This window comes from Balaenoptera physalus (genome assembly GCF_965194825.1).
Source record: "Balaenoptera physalus genome assembly, chromosome: 15".
Classification (NCBI taxonomy): Eukaryota; Metazoa; Chordata; class Mammalia; order Artiodactyla; family Balaenopteridae; genus Balaenoptera; species Balaenoptera physalus.
This window is the reverse complement of record NC_138894.1, coordinates 85,110,437-85,132,774: the sequence shown is the minus strand read 5'-3', so window position 1 is coordinate 85,132,774 and position 22,338 is coordinate 85,110,437. Positions and strand designations below refer to the sequence as shown.

The 22,338-nt window shown below is 47.8% G+C and overlaps 1 protein-coding gene across 1 annotated transcript in view; it reads left to right on the top strand.

The window, feature by feature from the left end:
• The window catches only part of VSNL1 (visinin like 1), a 100,626-nt gene extending 85,699 nt beyond the window's left edge, over nt 1-14,927 (top strand). The window contains exons 3-4 of the mRNA XM_082426455.1: nt 9,410-9,625; nt 13,903-14,927. Coding sequence (XP_082282581.1) covers nt 9,410-9,625; nt 13,903-14,100 — 414 coding nt within the window. The 3' untranslated portion in view covers nt 14,101-14,927. The remainder of the gene's footprint in view (nt 1-9,409; nt 9,626-13,902) is intronic.
• The last annotated feature ends 7,411 nt before the right edge of the window (nt 14,928-22,338 follow it).

The window sequence follows — 22,338 nt, the reverse complement described above, 5'->3', positions numbered from 1 at the left end:
TTTCTCATGGTGAGAATTCTAAAGTGAGGGAGACCTGAAAACTAGTGAGCAGTCTAGATTTCTACTGCCTGTGTCTTGTTTTCCATAGAAAGATAACAGAACTTCTCTGGGAGTTTATGACCTTCTTGGGACAATATGCATGTAGAGGGACCTGTCGAGGACGTAAATGAAAATTGCTTCCCCTGACCCATGGGGCAAAACCCCTTCTCTAGAAATGTAGTTCAGGACTAATTTTCTTCTCAAGTAGATGCAGTTATACAAGAACCATGAGCTAATAGTGGTTGTCTCATAATAAAGACTGCAGTCCTGAGGGACCCGTGACTGTAGAAAATGGATATTGTCCCCCAGAGGACAAGAGAAGGGGCGGCTCTGAGACGTGACCTCAGGATCTGGGTGACCCCATGGGGGCGGGGTAAGGTGGCTGTGTCTTTAACCTCCTTCCAGAGAGCCCACATGTGGAAGGCAGCTCATATTTTGGGCTGCATCTACCTTTGATTTGTTACATCTGCTTGAGGGCAGGGACCGGATCTTATATTTTACTCGTTGCCCCTCCTCACCCTCCCTCCCGCCCACACAGAGCTCAGCATAGAGCCTGGCACTAACCTGGCTTCTGGGAGTATCTGCTGAATGAATACTTTGGCAGAAAACAGTTTTTGGATTCGCCATTTCTAATTAAGGGGAAATCTCTCTCTCCTTTTCCCATCCATATGGCCAAGTGCATGTTCTGCTCTGGGGATGTTTCATACCCTCACGCATCACCGGCTAAAGCAGTCATGGGAATGACAAGTTTTAAGGCCAAATGGAGAGCCTTCTTTAGCATAGCTGACTTAAGACAACCTTCGGAACACATTTCAAGCCTTTTACTGGTCTTTGGGTAGATTTGCTGCTGTCTCCTCAGGCTTGAAAAAGACCTGCTGTGCTGAGTCACGTGTTCATCCGACACCTCCTGTGTGCCTGGCCCTGTACTAGGCACCAGGGATCACAGCGATGGGCAAAACCAGGCCACTCCCTGCCTCTATTTAGCTTATAATCCACAAGCAATGCCAGGAACATTTCTTCACAATGAGGATAAATGTTACCAAGGGCGAGACTTGGTGATGTGCATGTGTGTAATGGGGGTTCCGACCTCAGCTCAGAGAAGGCGTTCTGAACATGAAGACTGAAGCAAGGTCTAAAGAAGGAACAGGCATTAACTGGGCTGGGGCAGAAAAGGAGCATTCCAGACAAAGAGAAAAACATGGCAAAGGTCCCACAGCTGTGGTAGAGAGTCCAGCAAGGTCCCAGGTAGTGAAAGAAGCCCGGAGGGCAGAGGAGTGGACCAGAAACTGGACACGGAGGCTTGGGGATAATTTTGTTTCTTGTCCTGAGGACAATTAGATGCTATTGGCAGTTATGGGAAGTGGGCATGAGTCAACTTGGGTGTGAAAAGTTCCCTCTGGACTTGTGAGGGCTCGGGGGCGTGATGAGCCTAAAGCCAAAATCAAATACCAAGTTAATCGTCAAGGACACCAGCTTGACCGGTAGCCCTGGGCATGTGTGCTGAGACCCCACCGCTAACCACCTGCTCACCCAGGTGTCCTCTGCGAGCATCAGGGGACGGATGCATCTCGGCAGCCCTGAGGGGAAAACGGAGGTGAGGGAGCAGCCTCCGACCCCCAGGGGCCCAGCTCCTTGCGGCCTCAGAGGGCTTCCACACGTGCCGTCCCCACTGCATCTCACGGCAGTTCTACGTGATAGGTATTAAGTATTATTGCCATGGTTTGTGGATGAGGAAACTGAGGCTCAGATGGGTTAACTGACTTAGTTAATATCACAGAACGAGACAGAACTTGGTTCACCTCTCACTTCTGCCTCTCGTGAGCCTGAGGTGGGTCCTGCTTTCTCTCAAGGACACCACGCTCCTGCAGCCCCGGGGGGAAGACGGAGTATCAGCGCCGAGCTGAGACATAGCCAAGGTCCAGGAGGTTGACTGCAATCCTCGGACTCGGGCTTGGTTGGCACTTCTCCCTCCACGGCGGCACCTGCCCCAGAGCTAGGGGCCACGGTCCCCAACCCCCTGGCCCAGCCTTCCCTGCTGCCTGGAGATGAGGGGATCTTCCCTGTGAGGGGCAGGTGTTTGCCTCCTTTGTCCCTAATAGTGGGTGCCTGCTCCCTGTGGGCCTGTTGTGACCTGGCCCAGCCTTGATGACAAAGGTCGAGGCTCCCGTGAGCCCAGTGCAAAGCAGGAGGTGCACGTGGGGAGAAGGAAGCAGAGAGGTGGGTGAGACGGGCAGAGCCTTTCCAGATCCTGGTGCAGGAGGTGGATTGCAGCTCCATGTCGGTGCTGAAGGCCAGGCGGACTTGGCAGGTGCAGGAGAGGCAGTGTCTGCAGACCGAGCTGGGTTTGGTCCCAGCCCACCTACCCCACTTAGTGGTATGACCTTATGCCAGTTACATAACGCAGAACGATGGTCCTCAAGTCCTAAACGTGTTGAAGGACCCTCTGAGGCAGCACATGAAAAGGACCTGCCTAGGGCCTCGCTCCCTGATAGGCCCTCATGAAACGATAACAACTATTCTAGTAGCAGGGCCTGGAAAGGCGGTACTGAGCCAGGCTACCCAGAGGAGGCCTCTAGCTAATTCCAGCAGAGGTGAGGGGAGATGACCTTGGAAGCAGAGTAGCGATAGTTCAGGGGTGCAGTAGAGAAAGACTCTGCTACCGAGTCCAAGCTCATCCTGCTCGCTGCACGACAGGCCAACTCATCGAGAGATGGGTTGTTGGACAAAGAATAGTGACTTTATTCAGAAAGCCAGCAGACCGAGAAGATGCTGGACTAGTGTCCCTAAGAACCATTTTGCTCCGTTTGGATGCTTGGTTTCCTTTATAGAACAAAGAAGGGAAGGTGAGGAAGTAAAGTAAAAAAGCTGGTAAGTTGTTGCAAATATTTCCTGGTTGCAGCCAGACCAGACTCCAGAGGGGATGCGTTAATTTCTTCTTTCCTGAATCCAATCACAGGTGGGCCTGGTCAGGATGTTTCCTGTGAGCTTAAACAAAGGTATTTTAGCTTAATGCTCAGGCAAGGGAGGCAGGGTTCCTGGAGGTGGGCCATTCTGTTACTTTAAGCCACAGGCAACATCCCTTTAATGATTAACTTGTAACAAAAAGCAATAGAATAGAAAGGTTAAAGGAAAAGAAACAGATCCAATGTGGAGCCAGATTTGTTCTTCCCTATTACCACTCCACCCTTGGGGAGGGGATTCTGTTGGTGGGTTCATAAGCCAGACAATATAGGCTTCTGACATTTGAGAACAAAGGAAAACAGAACTGACCTGAGTGAGGACATTTTAAAAGGGGCTGTGTCTTGTGAGGGACTGGATGGCAGACCTCTCCAGGACAATGAGCAGCAGAGAGGTCTTCTGTTCTCTGATCCCATCATGAGCCCTATTTCAGGCAGACTAATGGGCAGAAATCTAGTCTGAGGTCCGAGGGCTGCCCAGCATCAGCTGGGAGCTGGAGAGAGACCGTCCTCCTTGGCAGTCTTATTGACACTCCCTCCTGACACCGCCATGTCAGCCGTCACAGTGGGGCAAGACCATGCTTGTGAAAACTCCCCCAACCGGAAGGTTGGGCAGAGAACTTCTAGGGGACCTGCATTCTCCATCAAATTGAGGCAGGCACCAGTGACACTGCGAGAGGGGAAGGATCCATGGGAAATGTTACAATGTTTTCTCGGAACTTAGTACAACTTCTAGAAGGATGAACTATACGCAGCAAGATGGTGCAGAGGGATGGAGTGGGGGATGGAAGCACAGTGTTTTGAGGCCGTTTCTTAATGCAGCCACCTGTGCTGCACTGCGGGTGGAGGGCCTGCGGGTACAGACGCATATTCAGCATGAGGTGTCTGGGGTCATTCACCATCTCTTAAGGAAACAAACCTTTTAGTATTCACAACTGGATAGATTATTGAAAAGATGGAAACGTGGGGCTTTGGCTCACTATCTGCAAGGAAAACCTCTGCTGTGGCTTTGGAACAGGCAGGTTAATTTGTGCAAATTCTCCTACTGCCTCCCTGGGGAGAGACACAAGTCCACGGGCATTTCCTGGGGTTTTCCTCTCCTGCACATTTGTCAGTTCCAAGTAAGGATGTGGAATACAGGGGGATACAGTGTAGGCTTGTGTAATCCCAGAAAGTTTCAGACTCTGAGACCTTTCCTAAACTATGATGAAGAGCAATGAATTATCAGCCGCCTGAATATTAGGTGGGGGAAGGGGACCACACACTAAATTTTTGTTAAGTTTCAAACTCATAAGATCATCTAGCAAAGGCCCCTTCACTTGGTGAACAAAGATTGTGCAGAGAACACGGAGCTGAGCGAAGCAAGGAACGTGTGGTCCGGCAGAGGAAAGCCGCATGTGCAAAGATAACTGGGACGCAAGGAGAGAGGGGTTGACATCAGGCTGCGTTTGCAGAGAAGGGCCCTGCAGGAGGTGGCATCCGGGCTCCACTTCAGATGACGAGGAGGAGATAGAACTGAGCGGTAGGCGAGGGTCCAACAGACAAAGGGCGCCTTGTGGGCAAAGACAGAGGCAGGAAAGCACAGGGCACTTATGATCCGCGGGTGATTCCATCTGCCTTCCACAAACAGGCGATCCTGCCCCCGTTAGAAACAGGGCAGGGGGACTTCCCTGCTGGTCCAGTGGTTAAGAATCCGCCTTCCAATGCAGGGGACGCCGGTTCGATGCCTGGTCGGGGAACTAAGATCCCACATGCGGCAGGGCAACTAAGCCGGTGCGCCACAACTAGAGCGCCCACATGCTGCAATGAAAGATCCCGCATGCCACAGTGAAGATCCCACATGCTGCAGTGAAAGATCCCACATGCTGCAGTGAAGATCCCGCGTGCCGCAACTAAGACCTGACACAGCCAAATAAATAAATAAATATTTAAAAAAAGAAAATGCCTATACTTAGGCAGAATTTGGAAAAGAAAAAAAAAAGAAACAGGACAGGCCCCTAAAATTCACCTGTGAGTTGGTTTTCAGCACCAGGGTGACATTTTCTTACAGACATCATGCTACACCTTGTAGCTGGGTCCTGGTCCCACCCGAGGCCAGCAGCCTCTAGAGCCCGTTCCCTCAGAGTGTAACCGGAGCACAGGATTGTCCCTGTGGTAGGATGGGGACACATCACTGTGTGGCCTCGGGGTCAGGGTCTCATCAGCAGGGCCAGAATTCACCAGGGACAGAGGGTCTACTTTCTGGCCCCACCTTCTGCTACTAGGCTCTGAGCCCCCCAAGTGTCAGAGCAAAAGGGCTGTGGGCTGCACAGGGGCAAGGACAGGACCTGAGAAAACAGGCTGTAGGGAGTCCTGGGAAGACTGCCTCCAGGGCACTTGCCCAGCCACCCATCACCCCCAGCCAGGGAGCCTGGGGGACTGGCCAGCTCACTGACACCCCCAGAATTAAGCCTAGGGCTCTGCTGGCCAGAACCTGGAGCAAACACTGCTCCACTCCCAAACCCTGCCCTTCAAAGAGGAGCCTTCTCTCGGGCACCCTCAGGACGACAGGCTGCCCCACAGGTGCCAAACCCCAAAGGATTTCTCCAGGAACCATACCACACAGCTTCTGGGGTCAGAAGGGCTCCTGGCTGGGGGCCTGGGTTCACATCAGCAGGCATTAACTGACCATTTGCAGCTGCTTCCCAGCTGAAGATTTCTTTTCCTTTTAATGGAAATATAGGATACACTTGATATAACATTTTTGACCAAAAGTAGAAAAACTCTGTGTGCGTGTGTACATAGGCATAAAAGAGAGGCTGGAAACTTATTGAAGATTAGCTATGTTAGATTATCTAATACAGTTTCTGAAAATTTTCATAACTAAATTTATTTTCTTTCAAACAAGTTGCTATTGGTTGAATGTTTGTGTGTCCCCAAAATCCATATGTTGAAACTTAATACCCAAAATGATGGTATTAGGAGGTAGGGCCTTTGGGAGGTGCTTAGATCATGAGGGTAGAGCCCTCATGAATGAGATTAGTGCCCTTACCCCACAGAGTGCCCTTGCACCTTCCACTATGTGAGGACACAGCAAGAAGTCGACAGTCTGCAATGAAGAAGAGGGCCCTCACCAGTACCCGACCATGCTGGCACCCTGATCTTGGACTTCTAGCCTCCAGAACTATAAGAAATAAATGTCTGTTGTTTATTAGCTACCCAGTCTGTGATAGTTTTTAATAGCAGCCTGAACTACAAAGAAGTAAGTGAAATATATATAATTATATATATTAAAAAATTTCAACCTCACCATTCTTTTTTTCTATTATATTAAAAGGTTTAGATTATTAAGACCACCAAAAATTATTTCCACACCAATATTTAATGCAGGAGTTGAAGCAAAATACATTGAATTTTAAAAATAAAACAAAACACCCCGCAAGCAACAATACCCCCCAAATACTTGTACTTCTCAGGCACTATTTTCCTCCAAGAGACGTGAATATGAGTTCAAGACCCTGATTTCCTCCTACAGAGACTGAAGGGAGTATGGCTTCATTTTTCTGTGATGACCCATCCAGAGTTGAATTATTTCATCAAAAGAAGGATCATTCCCCTGATTAGAAAAACTCGAAGTACTCGGAACATGATAGGATGAATTTTCTAAAGGAAATAACCCCTCCAGGTATCTGAGGGCTCTTGATCACACACTCAGTTCTTCCAAAGTAAACATGTTGGCTATAAAAGTCAGTAAATAGACCTTCGGCAAGGCACATGTAACTTTTATAGCTCAAAATGTACAATCGATTCTTTTCTCGAGGCCTTCCTGATCTAAATTAATTTTTAATATACTGACCTAAGGTGCCCAGTTATTTTTAGATAAAACTGTCAGATAGCCCTCAACTTAAAAGTCTGCTGTGAGGTATAAGATGGGTAAAGCATTACATCGCCAGAAACCTACATGGATGGAGAAAAATTATACCCAGTGGCCTCATGTCATTGCGTGTAGAAAGGCTGATGGCTAAACATCCCTAAGGAGACTTGGGAATCCACCAGGGGGCTCACTCTGCTCTGTTCTTGGGCTATTTCACAGGTACCCGCTCTGCCCAAGACCACTGAACGTGAAGCAGGTGACACAACAGCAAACAGCACACCCCTAGAGAGAGATGAAGACCACTCATGCACAGGGCACATATGATATTGAGAGAGAATAAGAAATACATATTTGGTCTTAGTCCCCGGTTCCTGACACAAAAGCTTCTAAGACTCTTGGAATCTCTGGAGTGATAACAGTGTCTTTTGTATGTTAATGAGATAACTGGTGGCTGGGGGACCCCTAGCTTCAGGACTGGGGCAGGGTTGGGAGGGGGGCTGGTCCCAGAAAGACAATGGCAGATTAGAGAATTGGGACTTTCAGCTCCAACCCTGACCTCTGGGGAGGAGAAAGGGTCTGGAGATTGAGTTCAATCACCAATGGCCAATGATTTAATCAATTATGCCTACATAATGAAACTGCAATAAAAACCCTCAAACTACGGGGCTGGGGGAGCTTCCAGGCTGGTGAACGCATCCAGGGGCTGGGAGGGCGGTGCACCCAGAGAGGGCACAGAAGCTCCACACATCCCCATGCCCACACCTTGCTCTCTGCATCTCCTCCGTTGGGTTGTAACCTTATAACAAACTGGTAGTAGTAAATAAAGTGCCTTCCTGAATTTTGTGAGTCGTTCTAGCAAATTATCCAACCTGAGGAGGGGCTGTGGGAATCCTCCAACTTTGTAGCAGGTCTCTCAGAGGAACAGGTGGCAACCTGGGACTTGTGACTGGCGTTTAAGGTGGGCGCAGTCTTGTGGGGCTGAACCCTTACCCTCTGGGGTCTGCTGTAACTCCAGGCAGTTGGGGTCAGAATTGAATTGAACTGTAAGATACCCATCTGGTGTCCAGCCAGTTGGAAAACTGGTTGTTGCGAGGGGAAAATAATAAAACACGCCCACACACATTTGGTGTCCTAAGAGTTACGAGTAAAGAACAGTTCAGAGTACGTGAAGCTCGTAGTCACAGAATAAGTTCTTTGATTAGAAGACACTGTCAGATTTTTACTTTCTGAGATTAATGAGTCGTGCAGTTTCCAGCCACTAAGTTTTGGGGTGGTTTCTCACACAGCAGCAGCAACCAGAACGGGTCCTGGCACCTGGAAGTGGGAGCTACTGAAATACAAGCCGAAGTCAGCTCCTCGTCTGGAACATTTACCTTGTCCTTGGCCCGCCTGTATTGGCTCCTGACATGAAATGTTTATTTTGCTTCTGGAGGGAAATTTTCTATTGTCCAGTGTGCTTCTCAGTGTAGGAGGAGTGGTTAGCCAAGCTCAAGTCCCAGGTCAGGATGTACGGCGAGAAAGAGGACACAGCCCAGAGAGGCCACGATGCCGGCCGTCTGTGTGCGGCCAGCCCCGCCCACTTAGCAAGCGGCAACACCTACGCAGGAACAGGAGCCCCGGTCGCATCCTCAGGAATCTGCTTTGGATTTTGTAGTTGCGGGATTTATTCGTCCAGAAACACATACACACCTTCTCTGCTTTAAAACACCACGTGGTGCGCTTTGGTTTTGTTTTGGGGATGGGGTGAGGGTTGTTTGCTGGTTTCCTGCGCTCCACCTGGAGAATGTCCTTTAGCTTTGCTGGGACAGAAGGTCAGGTATCAGACCGAGATCCCTGCTGCGTGTCACCGGCCCAGATGCGCGTCTGGGGCCGCGGCCACCGCCTCGGGCTCCGTGTTCTCACCACCTGTGGGATCTGCCCCTCCTCCCCTTCCTGTGCCCATCCTGGGTCTCCTACGGCTCCCCGTCGGCTCTGAGAAGTCACCTCTTTACGTCTCTCAGAAATAAGCCCAGTCATGTCCTATTTTTAGTGGCTCTTAAATGATCTGCCAGAAAAAAAAGTGCCCGTAAGAAGAAGTCACACCCTGGACCCTCACCCAGGGAGACGGTTGCGGGCTGGGGACGGGGGAGCCGCTGGCCGGAGGTCGGGGTCATGTCGCTCGGGCCCCGCGCACAGTGGACCTGGATTGTCACACCCGGAGGCACGTGGAAATCCAGGTAGCACCGCCCCGTGCGGGAGAGAAGTCGGCTCCGAAGCCGCAGATGTGGAATCCTAGCGGCCCCAGTTCAGGCCCCGCCAACCCAGAAGTGTCCCCAGCCTCACCCACCGGAGAGAGCGAGGGGCCTGGGAGCGAGGACACCCGGGCGGATGGCCTCCCTGTGCCAGCCCTTGGCCTTGCGCGTTGGGCCAGACCCTGTCCGGGCAGCTGAGCCTGTCCCCAGTCCCGGGTGGCTGGGCGAGCCCGGGCTGTGAGCAGAAAGCAAGCGAGCGGTGGTCTTTGACTCGGGGGCCTGTGATTCGTCCCCTCCCGACGCCTGACCTTGTGTGTTTTGCTCTGCAGTTCTTCCCGTATGGAGACGCCTCCAAGTTCGCCCAGCACGCCTTCCGGACCTTCGACAAGAACGGGGACGGCACCATCGACTTCCGAGAGTTCATCTGCGCGCTCTCCATCACCTCCAGGGGCAGCTTTGAGCAGAAGCTGAACTGGGCCTTCAACATGTACGACCTGGATGGCGACGGCAAGATCACCCGCGTGGAGATGCTGGAGATCATTGAGGTGAGGCGGCGGGCCCTGGGATGTGGTCAGGACCGGGGCTGCTGTGGGCACACGGCGGGCAGACCCCTGGGAAGAGGCTCCCTGGGGCGCAGGCCTACGGCAGCTCCCTTCACCCCCCAGCCAGGAGACCTGCCGGGCCTTGACTTCTCCGTCCCTGCTCCCTTGCTCCGTCGAGGCACTGGGAAATGTCACAGGTCCAAGCTGCTGGGCCCTGGCTGTCAATCGCCATTTCAGCCAGCCATGATCACAGTGTGACATCTCCCATAAATGTGAGCCTAGTGGGTGCAAAGGATGGTATCAGGACTCAGTTTCTCCAGCCCGTGTGTTAGCTCTGCCCTTCTGGACGCCGCCCTCTGACTCAGACCAACTCCCTCCACTGTCCATTCCTCCAACAGCACGAGATCCTGCCCGCGGCCCCCAGGTTCCCATCAATCCATGGGAAGAGGCATCTTTCTCAGCTGCCTGTGCAGACATCCCAGGACCCCCTGCCCACTGCTCTGACCTTAACCTTCCACACCCCTCCCTACACACTGCGCTCGAGATGCCTGGGCTTTCCTGGTCTTCCCGGAACACGCAGCCTCACGTGAGGGCCTTGATGTCCTCTCTCTCTGCCCAGGGCCCTTCCCCGGGCCCCTCACTCCACTCAGGGCTGTGCCCTCATCTCACCTCCCAGCAGGCCTTCCTCCCTGCGTTCCCCTCCGCAAAGAGTGCCCATGCGCCACCCCAGGGCCATCTAACCTCTTACCAACATGATTTTTTGTCACAGCGTTTATCACTGCCCCAAATAACCTCATATGGTAGAACGCAAGCGCTGTAAAGAGAGTACTCTGCTCGCTCGCTGCTGTATCCCTAGAACCAGAACATTCCTGGAGCCTGGCGGGCACCCAATTACTGATGAATGAATCAGTGCCTTTTCTCTGACTGACTGTCTTAGCATGTGTGTCCACCTCTGCACTGACCAGTGTGACCCAAGGGGGGAAAGGCACCACTTGCCACAGGCCAGAGCCAAGTGTCCCATCCTGGAGCTGGGGTGAGGCCCCGTCTAGATCACGGAGCTGAGATTCAGGGAGGGTGGATCCCCAAGTGAAAACTGGGGGCTGATGGGAAGAAACAGTAGCCAAAACCCAAGTGACCAAATCCCCAGATGCCCACCATGCTACGCTCGCTCTCCTCCCCTGGGGCGGCTCCCCAGCGCAGTTCGCTCCTCCTGAGGCCTCTGGAGCCCTGCCTGCCACTTACCCACCCTCCCTTGGCATCTTTAGTCCCTTTTCTCCCTTTGGTACCCACTTACCTTCCCAAGTAGATTGGAAAACCCAACAGCAGCAAGGGTCAGGCCTGGCGTTGCTGCTTTCCTGGCTATAGGGCTTTGAGGGCACCAGAGCCTCAGTGTCTTGGTGAAAAAATAAAGGTAATAAAACCTACCCCCCAAGTCTGTGGTAACGATTAAGCACATGGCACGCTTCCTCTCATGTAGGAAATGCTCAGTAACCGGCAGTTAGCTCTCGAGGCTCTGTCTCCCTTGGAAATACCATCCGCCTCAACTCTCAGCTTCTTTCCTTCTAATCAGCCGTGTCACCTTCATGTTCCCTCTGCATGTGGCTCCCCTTCTCCACCTCTGGTATTTTCACCAACTTCTGGCCCTTTGCACCTGCGCCCTGGCACCCTTTCTGGCCTCTAGGTTCCTTTTTGCTGAGCTACCTTTCCAGAACCAAGGTATCAATAACTGATACAGTCTTTACAGCATCTCTGTGCTCCAGGAGCTGCTCATTCATTTGATCAAAAGGCTTTACAGAGCAGTTCCCCTGTGCCAGGCACAGGCACACAGGTCTCTGACAGCTGGCCCAGCCAGCATCTGTTTGCTTGCATGTCTGCTCCGGCCTCACTGTCCATCTGGGGCCCCTCACTCTTGCACACGCACAGCTGGCCATGCTTTTCCCCTGGAATGTCCTTCAGGGCTCTGGGCCCATCCAAATCCTCTCACACTTCAAGGTCTAGGTTATCTTGCCACGTCCAAGAAGGCTTCTTGGCCCACTTCACCCCAGAGTTGCCCACCACCCTCTAGGCTCCTGTAGCCTGTAGTCAGCTTTTCTGCAGGCGCCAACCTCCTGCAAGGTGGAGGGGAGACAGACGTGAAGAGACACAAGTGCCCACCCTGGAGGAGCTCACTGACACAAGGGCCTGCATCCACACAAGTGATCAGGCAATGACAGCAGAGTGAGGCAGGTGCTGTGACGGGGGAGGGTCAGTGCGAGGAGAGACCAGCAAGGGCCACGTAACCCCAATGAAGGACAGTGCATCTGCCCTGAAGTGTTGGGCACAGGCCTAACGGGTCCACAAGTTTTGGTTGAATAAGAGAGTACTTGAGACAGTTATTTCTTCCTGGGAAAGCACCTGTGATAACACATCCTTTTTTCAGAGAAGACAGTGCTACGTATTTCGTTGCATGCCGGAGTACCCCATGAAGCATATGTGCTGACAGGGATTCCTTACATTTGTCAGGGAACACGTTCATGCTTAGTTCTGAGCCTGACATGCCCTTGGCCTAGGTTGGTGTGAAGTGTGAGTCTGCGTCTGGAACGTCATTTCCTGGTTGTCATGTTCATGATCCCAATTGCAGGGCTGCATCTTGGATACGGTTAATGAGACCTGGCCATGTTCAGAGTTGTGAGATGTGGTCCAGGGTGGACTTTTTGGGTTTACATTTCTTTCTGCCGTGTCTTCATCAATGGTGCATTTGTCGTGCTAACAGCCTTTCTACCCATTGCTCCTTTAAGCCCTTTTCATTTCACCCTTCGGAGGACAGAGTGAGAGTATGACCCATCTGTCTCTTTTTTAAAGTCCAGGCATGTCTGCTTTTCCCTCACATACCACTCAGGCTTCTAGGTTAATCAGGACCCCCTCTACCAATTGTCCCTCAAATGAAATTTCAATAGTCTGATTCTTTTTTTTTTTTTTTTGGTTGCACCATGCTGCATGCGGGATCTTAGTTCCCCAACCAGGGATCGAACCCGTGCCCCCTGCATTGGGAGCATAGAGTCTTAACCATTGGACCACCAGGGAAGTCCCAACAGTCTGCTTCTTTTAAAGTCAAATGTCCTAGATTTTTTTCTACCATAAATCAACACACTCTAGTTACAAAAATGAGCAAACAAAATATATTTTATCTCAATAGACATTTTACTTGTTCAGTGAAACTCTTGTTATGGTTTACTCTTTCTAATTGGCATTCTTTAAAACTTTATTGAGTTATAATTAACAGGCCATAACTTCACCCATTTTAGCTTTACAGTTCAATGATTTTTAGTAAAGTTACCGAAGTATGCAGCTATCACCGTAATCCAATTTTAGAATATTTTAATTCAACCAATAAGGTCCCTCATGCCTGTTGGTACCCCCACACTCTGGAAACTACCCTTCTTCTTTGTCTCTATGGATTTGTCTTTCTGGACATTTCATATAAATGGAATCGTAGAATATACGTTCGGCCTTTTATATCTGGCTTTTTTTTTTTTTGAGGTTTATCTATGTTATAGCATGTATCAGTATTTCATTCCTTTTTGTTGCTAAAATAGTATTCAGTTGTACAGATATGTCATATTTTGTTTATCTGTTTACCAGTTGATGAGCATTTGTGCTGTTTTCACTTTGGGGCCATTATTTAAAAAGCTGCTATGAATATTCCCCTGCAGGTCTTTGTGTAGATGAGCATTTATTTTTTTAAGGCACTTTCCTAAGAAAGAAACTCATTTCTACATTTAATTCCCATTTGGAGAATTAATTATGCACAATTAATTGAACTGGAAAATGGAATCTTCCTACTCTGTTCTTTGACTTATGAACAGAGCCCCTGATTCACAGATCCCCCTAAACTAACTTCTTTCGGGGCTAAATTTTACTGGCCCACCTTGCTTGCTTTCTTAACAGATTGTAAATTGGGACCACACTTCATCTTTTCCTAAATCTCCAAGGAGCAGAGCTTGTTGCCTCTCATCTGACCTCAAACTCAGAATGTTTAAAACTGAGCTCATCATTTTCCTTCCTGAACCTGTTCCTAATCCGTTATTCTTGATCTCACCACTACTCTTCCTAATCACTTCCTCCAGTCAGAAACCTGGGGATCACATGAAATTCTTCTCTATCCAATTGGTCATGAGACTCACACAGGCTTGATTACACCACTATCTTACATTAAACCATTTAAGGAGTCCTTTGAAGTCAATTTAAATTCTTTACCCTATCATAGGAGAACTTTACGGTCTGTTTCCTGTTTTCCCAAGGCTATCTACAAAATGGTGGGCACCGTGATCATGATGAAAATGAATGAGGATGGCCTCACGCCTGAGCAGCGAGTAGACAAGATTTTCAGCAAGATGGATAAGAACAAAGACGACCAGATTACATTGGATGAATTCAAAGAAGCTGCAAAGAGCGACCCTTCCATCGTATTACTTCTGCAATGCGACATTCAGAAATGAGCAGAGGTCAACGCTATGGACTGCACAAAAGTCTCAATGTTCCATTCAGTCTGCAGCTATTAACACACACACACACACACACACACACACACACACACATACACACACACATACACGCACACACACACATACACACACAAATATTGCTTGGACTACCTATAAATGGACTTGCTTCTTGTGTTTGAAACACTTGTGTGCATGAGAATGTCATTTGCTAATGAATTTTAAAAGCATATATTATAAAACAAACAACCTGCCACAATGTGATATGTGTGATATCATTTCATTAAAAAAAAACCTTCCTCCTCCAAAGCCTGGGCAGAAATGTGCTGCAAAGAGTTATATGATTTCTTGTTCATGTTTTGCTAATGCTCGTGTCTCCTTGATTACATAATGTTAGTAGCACTGAAACCCTCACGGTAATGTAACTGAATTATAAGCTGTGTCACCATTCTCCTGTAAAATAGTACTGGACAGACACCCAGAGGGGCCCTTGACTCCTCTGTGTGGTCCACACACAAGAGCTTGTATTATCAGTGAATATAAATGTACGAAATTTGCATGCCTTTTAGGTTTGCCTTAATTCTTACCTCATTTGCATCCTATGAATCTGGAAAGAGCTGTGTTGGAATTAATGCAGTATAAAACTTAAAAACACTGCTAAATGACTCATTAATTAAATATATCTATCTATATATACATATACTCAAAGATATTATTTATTGAAAGTAAAAAAAAAAAGATGTATGTGTATTGATTTTGCTTGAATTTTCAAAGGCTTCCAAAGAGGTGGCAATAGATGTCCCAAATAAATTTATAACATTTGACTTTTTCCCTCAGTTCTTATCTCAGAATTTTAAGTTTGAAACAGATGTTCATAATTGTCAAGGGTCCATGGCAACAACTTACTAAATTTACCTTTGAACACACAACTTGGGAATTCAAAGAATTAGTGACAACCAAAGGGAAAAAAGCAACTTCCCAATGCTTCATCCTGGCCCTCAAAAGAGGGACAATTAATATGGCGTGTAAAGTTTAAATAAAACATAAAACTTGCTCATTCTCATCTGACAATACACGTCTTCTCAGTGTGACTGGTGCTAGCCACGCACTATGTTTTACACAACTATGTGGAGGACACACTTCGCTGGCTGAGAAACGTCCTCCAAAAAGCTGTCTTTCCAAATCAAAAGTGTACTCGTTGTTTTCACGGTGGAACAAAATCCTGACCCTTTTAAGCTTGAGGAAGGAAGGCAGAGAGATTCCATCAAGAACTCTAAAGGCGGGCCTGCGTTTTCAGAACAAGCCTGAATGAGACCGTTTCTTTCTACAGTGCTGTCCAGTAGAACTTTCTCGGATGATGGAAACATCTGTACCTACACTGGCTACATGTGACCTTTGAGCACTTCCAGTTCAGCTAGTGTGACTGAGGGACTGCATTTTTCATTTCATTTTAAATTTAATTTGCCACGTGTAGCCAGTAGTTATTGTATCAGACAGTACAGTGCTAACTTATTCACTTTTTATGGAGCGCCTTTTTTTCTAAATACTCCTCCTTTGTCTGTCTTAGGATCATTAAATGAGACCACAGAGTAGGGCCTGATGATTCCATTCATCCATTCAGCAAGAAACCGGGAGCGAGCAAACCACCCCACAAACATTCAGGGCAACGACGGTACCCGAAACCCCGACAGAAACAAACTTCTGCCCCCAGAGAGAACAGTCCTAAGTGCTAATAGGATGTCCTGGTGCCCTTAACCCCTGCGCTTGGTGAGTCCAAAGGAGAGGTGTTCTGTGCCTCCCAATATGCTCTCCTCTGAGGGCGGGGTGGGGTGAGGAGCTGGGGAGACTCCTTGGAAAGGCACTTGGTTAAGTCAAGCTCCAGGCAATGAATTCATAGCAAATTTTCACTGATCACCCTCTGTGCACCCAACACCATTCGTGCGGGAGGAGACAGACAATAAACAATAAACACACACACACACACATGTCGAATTGTAAGAACTATGAAGAAAAGCACAGCAAATAGAGAAGGAGGGAGAGTGATGGGATGCAGCAGTGGCTATTTCCTATAGGCTGGTTAGGTGACACTGATGGAAGACCCAAGTGAAGGAAGTGAGCCACGTGGGTACTTGGGGCACTCATGAAAAACAAACCCTGCCGCAGACTCACTGGTAAATAAATAAATACAGTGTAGAAATTGGGCCAGCAAACAGACATCTTGTTTTGTGCTTGTTTTAGTCTTCTCTGCTCTGCTAGTGTCGACTGGGGCAGGGTCCTGACAGCGGTCCAGCGGTATTGGTTAGAATTAGTGTACATATGCCCTCTGACCCAGCATTTCCACTCCTGGGTGTGTTGCCCCAAGAAGCCCTCACAGGAGGATGTATGGGGACTTGTCCCAGGATGTCCGTGACAACTCTGTTTCTGGGGTGGGGCCTGGAGGCAACCTAATGGTTCACGACTAGAGGACTAGGTAAGACGTGGTGCACGCACCCTGTGGCGTACCAGGCTTCAGCTGGAAACTGATGTACACACAGCAACAAGCACATGTTTTTACAAGGCTGAAAGGGAAAAAAGAAACAATAAAATCTATTGCACCGTATAATACATATAAATGAAAAAGACATTCTCGCAAAAGTACACAAAAGGCACATAAAATAAAAGCAAATATCACATTGGAATTGTTTCCAGGGTGTGCATCACAACATCTTATCCCCAAAATGTGATGGCTTAAAACAGAAGCAATCATTTTATTATTCCTCATGGCTTCTGTGGGTCTGGAATTTGAGAAGGTTCACCTGGATGATTCTAGCTGGGGGTGTCTCGTGCAGTTGCAGTCACATGGAAGCTTGAGCTGCAACAGGTGCCTGGAGCAGCTGGGAGTTGAGAGGGCATCTCTCTTCTTCCAGCCTCAGGGCTTTTCCACATGGGCTAGTTTGTTCTTCCTCACAGCATGGAGGCCTCAGAGCAGTCGTACTACTTGCCTGATGGTTCAGGTCTCCAGCACAAGTATTCCTGCGAAGAAACTGGAAGTTTCATATTCTTTCCTGACCTAGCCTCAATAGTCATGAAGTAACACTTCGCCAGCATTCTATTGGTTACAACAAAGTCACAAACCTAGTCATAGTCAAGAAGGAAATTAAACTCTATGTCTTGATAGGTTACAACAAGTTTCTAGAAGAACAGGAGAGATGTTGTTTCCACCCTCTCTGGAAAACGATCAGCCACAGTCTGCCCCGTAGCCACAATTCACATCTCTTCCACATACGAAATGCACTCACCTGCTCCCAGGCAACCACAAAAGTCTTACCCCATTATGACTTCAGGGTCAGGCTGGAGGCCCCAAATCTCATCGTCTACAGGCTCCTCAGATGTGGTTCATCAGGTACAGCACGCTGAGTACCATTCTTTTTGATCCAAAGGCCTGTGAACCCAATGGGTAATTATTGCTCCTTTTCCCCCTTACACAACATAGAATGTTGGGACAGGTGAAGTATAACTGCAGTAGAGACACACTTTCAAAAAAGGGGAAACTGGAAAGCTCACAGCAGTCTCTGGTCCATAGCAATTCTGAAATCTAGCCGGGTACACCTGGATACCCGGTACACGGGTAACTTCCTTGATTAGGGCTGAGTCCTATTTTCTGCAGATTGTTCTCCATGGCTTTTGGCTCTGCATTTTGTGTTCTTGTTTCTACCCTCTGAGTTAGCCTTCCTTTTTTATAAAAAAAAAAAAAAAAGTAGTCTGTTTATAGCTGAGTAGTTTTCTCTGCCTACTGCCTGCCCATAAAAGTTCAGGAGTCCAATACCTTCTTTTCATTTTTGTACTGTCTCTTTCAGTCTAAGCTGATACAATTCTTTAAAAAAAAAAAAAAAAAAACTCTTAAGGGTTTTTTATGTATCAATTTATAAAATCCACTCCATTAGAAGGGGCTCACTGTGTGATTACTAAGGAACAACACCCCTAATATTCTTAGAAGCCTGTTCTTTAATGGAGAGGAGCTGAAAGTCACGCCTTAGATAAAGGCCTTTTCACACTCGCAGCTCGGCAAGGATGAACCGAGGCTGGGGAGCCCAGCCCAGGAAGCCTGTCCCCCACACCCCACCAATGACCCCCCCAGCCACACTGGCCTCCTCACATGCATGGGGCCCTGTCTCGGCAGGTGTCCTTGTCACACGGCCCATGGGCCTTCGTCTGCAGCCCCTGCATCCACTTGCCCCCCAGAGAGGCAGCCATGAGGGAGCAGGCCAGCTGTCACCGCGACTGATGAGGTTGATTGGCAGTGGGGTGGGCACTCCCAGTGCCCCCCGGCTGTGGGTGGAGCCCCCTCCATGGCCCCGTGATGACACCTTCCCCTTGCTCTGCGTAACGATGACAGATGTGGTTCTAAGATTGGCTGCTGGCCCCTGCCCACCACGTGTGGGCCCTGAGTGGATTCCCTCTGTTTGGCCTGGAGGTTGCACAGGGAGGTCCCCGTTCTCTCTGACGGCTGCCTTCATTCCTCCTGGTAATCCAGTCCCGCTCCATTTCCTTCTAGATTTCTAACCTCATTAAGTCTTTCATATCACAGCCACTTTCCTTTCTCAACACAATTAAAGCCAGTCCTGCCCCCCCACCCACCAAAAAAAGAAAAAGGCCCTTTTTCTGTCTGAAAAGGTCTAAAAGCACTGCCTTAGATCTTTCTGAGGTCCTAACCAAGGGTCTTACAGTTCTACCCTGGATTTAATTTTGCACTGAAGCCACTCTATAGTTTAAAAATCAGCTGTCGTCTGGAAGAGTGTGGGAATAAAACATGGCTCCTTATATGTAACTGCTTGCTCTTTAGTTCATCTCTCCCCTCTCACATTTTGTCATAGGCAGCAAGAAGCCAGGAGGTACTTTTCACATTCTGCCTGCACATGTCTTCAGCTAGATCACCAGTTTATTAGGTACATTTCCTACTTTCAATGTTACTGTGGCATCAGTGATGCCAACTTTCCACCGCTACATAACAAGGGTCCCCTTTGCTCCTGCTTCCGATGGCATTTTCCTTACTTTCTTTTAGCTGTCACCAAGAGCATCCTTGAAAGTCTTAAGTTTCTGCTAACACTCTCCCCAAGGCCCTTTAGGCTTCCAGTAGCATCTTCCTCAAGGCCCTTTGGACTCATGCGTTTGTGACGCTAACCCTCCGCAAGGTCCTTCCAGCCAGTGCCACATGGTTTATATTTATTTTTGTTTGGGTACTCTTTTTTTCAGATACCTAAATCTGTTTGTTACTAATGCTATGTGACAAATCACCCCAAAATTTAATGGCTTGAAATAATAATTATTGTATTATCTCTCATGGTTGTTTGGCCCAGGATGTCAGGAAGGACTCTGTTGGGCAGTTCTGGCTTGGGAGGTCTATTGCGGTTGTAGTGAGATGGGGGACTTGGGAGTTGGAGCAGCTGACGGTGGCTGGGCACCTCTCTTCATGTAGTCCCAGGGCTTCTCCGTGGGGTTTCCCCACACAGGCTAGTCTAGTTCAGGCTTCCTCATGGTGTGGTAGCCTCAGGGAAGTCAGACTGCTTCCATGGTGGCACAGGGATCCAGCACGAGTGTTCTAGAGACCAGGGTGGGACTTCCGCTTCTCTTCATTGCCTTTTCTGACTTAGCCTTGGAAGTTACACATTTCTGCTGTCATTCTAATGGTTATAAGTGAGATACAAATCTGTCTAGTTTAAGAAGGGAATTAGACTCTGCAAGGCAAGGTTTTGGAAGGACACAGAAGGGATCTCTTGTTGTGGTCATCTTCAGAAAATACAATCTGGGTCAGGGAATGAAGACAGGAGGTGAAAGGAAATAAGTACGGCATGGACCAGAGATGAAGGTGAGCCATGAACTGAAGGGTGTGTTTTTTTTTGTTTTTTTTTCACACACTCACACATACTGTATTTTATGTTTACAAGAGATAAACAGACTAACACCAAGCATTGTAAATGGATGACCACAACAAAAGCAACAATGATTGCAATTACCAAACACGAAACACACTCATACTGTCATATGACATATGTCATATTACTGTCAGTCCAGTAATCCTCCAGTGTAACAGCTTCTTTACTTTGCAGTGAACATTGATTTGTATATTTTTTGCCTCTGAGTCCTTGTGGGATTTTTTTTTTTTTATTCAAACAGAAAGTCACAAAAATTATAATCATCCTCATCGGTTCACTCAGTCCCATGTAATTAATTTTTTTTTCATCTTGATCTTTTGTTAGCACTTTTATGAGTTCATCAGTTTTCCATTAGAGTTCTGAAAATGCTTATTCATTCAGTTCAGCAGTACAGTCAGTTACCAGAAACCTGTACTTGTCAGAGTCTTTTCCATGAATTCCTTGAAGATAAAACCCTTTTATAGGAACATTTTTGCAAAAGCATCAGAGTACACCCAGAACTGTCTGTAAATGACAAAAGACTTAAAAATGACCACGGTTAAAGATCTGATGAAAGTTCATAATAATGCAATTGACAAGGAAATTCAGTTATTTCTGAGATATGCATTTTAAAGTAATAACTAGAATTATGACTTATAACATTATACCAGAACATATAAGATGTTTAGAAATTTCATGTAATGTCTGAAACATTTATATTAACATATTTCCATACAAATAACCCAAAGAAAGTTTAGTATTAGTTGTTTTGTTTGTTTGAAGGGTGTGTTTAACACAACTTCTGTAACTGAGTTCCGTTTAAACACACACACGCCCCTCAGCAACGGGCATCCTCAGGAACCTCAGGGTCCCTCCCAGCCTGTGGTCCCTTCAGAAAGGACCAGCTGTGGGCATCCTCTCATCATTCAAGTGGGCCTGGGTTCTATCAGTTCCAGCTTATACTCAGCTACTCTTTTGGTTACCATGTTAATTGGCTCTTTAACTCCTGCTGCTGTTCTGAAAGGAAAATGCCCCCAAATGTCTTACTTTTATTCTAGCCTGAACTCTTTCTGCGTTTAGAAGACCTAAGTTTCCATATTTCCTCTTTTTTATTTCTTAAATAACTCTAAATTGTTTTTAAAAGGGAATCATATTGCTTTAAGGCTTCCTTTTCCCTGTAGTTCCCTCATTCAGGATCACAGTCTCTAGATGAATAACATGAACCACTTTCTTAAAGAGGCCAGATGCTGATTTCCTCCACACCGCTGGAAACCATGTCAGGAGGTAAAACACACGCTTAAATAGACTTCTTCAGAGAGCCTTACCGCACCAGATGTGTAGGGGTTTAGTGAGAAAATGACAGTCAATTAGAGCTTCTAAATAAAATGACACACTGTTCCCTTAGGTCCTTTTGTGTAAGCAATTCAGTTTCCCATATATTTTGGGCATGCAATTTGGGTTCTTCCCAGTATTTTGCAGGCGAAATATAGATCTCGAGACTCTTACCTTATGTTATTGTTTCCCAAGTTCTTACATTTACCAACGTAAAGTTACCCATCAAATACCCGATTAACTAAATGGTTGTCTCAAACGCTGCCTGCTCAGATCAGAGCTGCCATACGTCTCCCCACCAGCCATCCATCGCTCTCCTCCACAGCCGCCCCAGCTCTCCACAGCCGCATCTTCCCTAGCTCTGTGAATGACACCACCAGTCGTGCGGTTTTGTAGGCCCCAGACCCCAGGCCAATGGTCCTTGATTCCTCTCACAACTCTACAGTACAGCTGGCCCTTGAACAGTACAGATTCAAACTGTACGGGTGCACTTATAGGCGGACTTTTTTCAATAGTAAATATTACAGTGCTACCCCATCAACAGATGCGCAAGGGAGACAGGAGGAACCGCGTATATGGAGGGCCAACCATAAATTAAACTCGGATTTTTGACTGCCCCTAACCCGTGTGTTGTTCAAGCGTCAACTGTATTATCATCAGCAAGTCTCACTGCCTCTGGACTTCGAATCTGAACACTTCTATCTCGACCACTCTGGTCCAAGTCCCCATGACCTCTGACCTGGATCACTGCAAAAGCCTCCAGATTGCTTGCTCTTTCCATGTTTGCTCAACTCTAATCCTAACCTATTCACACAGCAGCCAGAGGGATTCTTTGAAAATGCTTACCAGACCAGGTCTGAAAACCTGCCTAGGACCTGAACCATCTTACTTCTTTGCCTCTGAACCTCATTCCCTATGCTAAGCTCTGGCCTTGAGATTTTTGGACATGAAGTTCATTCTCACCTTAAGGTCTTTGCACTCACTTCTTCTGCCTGGAACTGTCAACCCTACA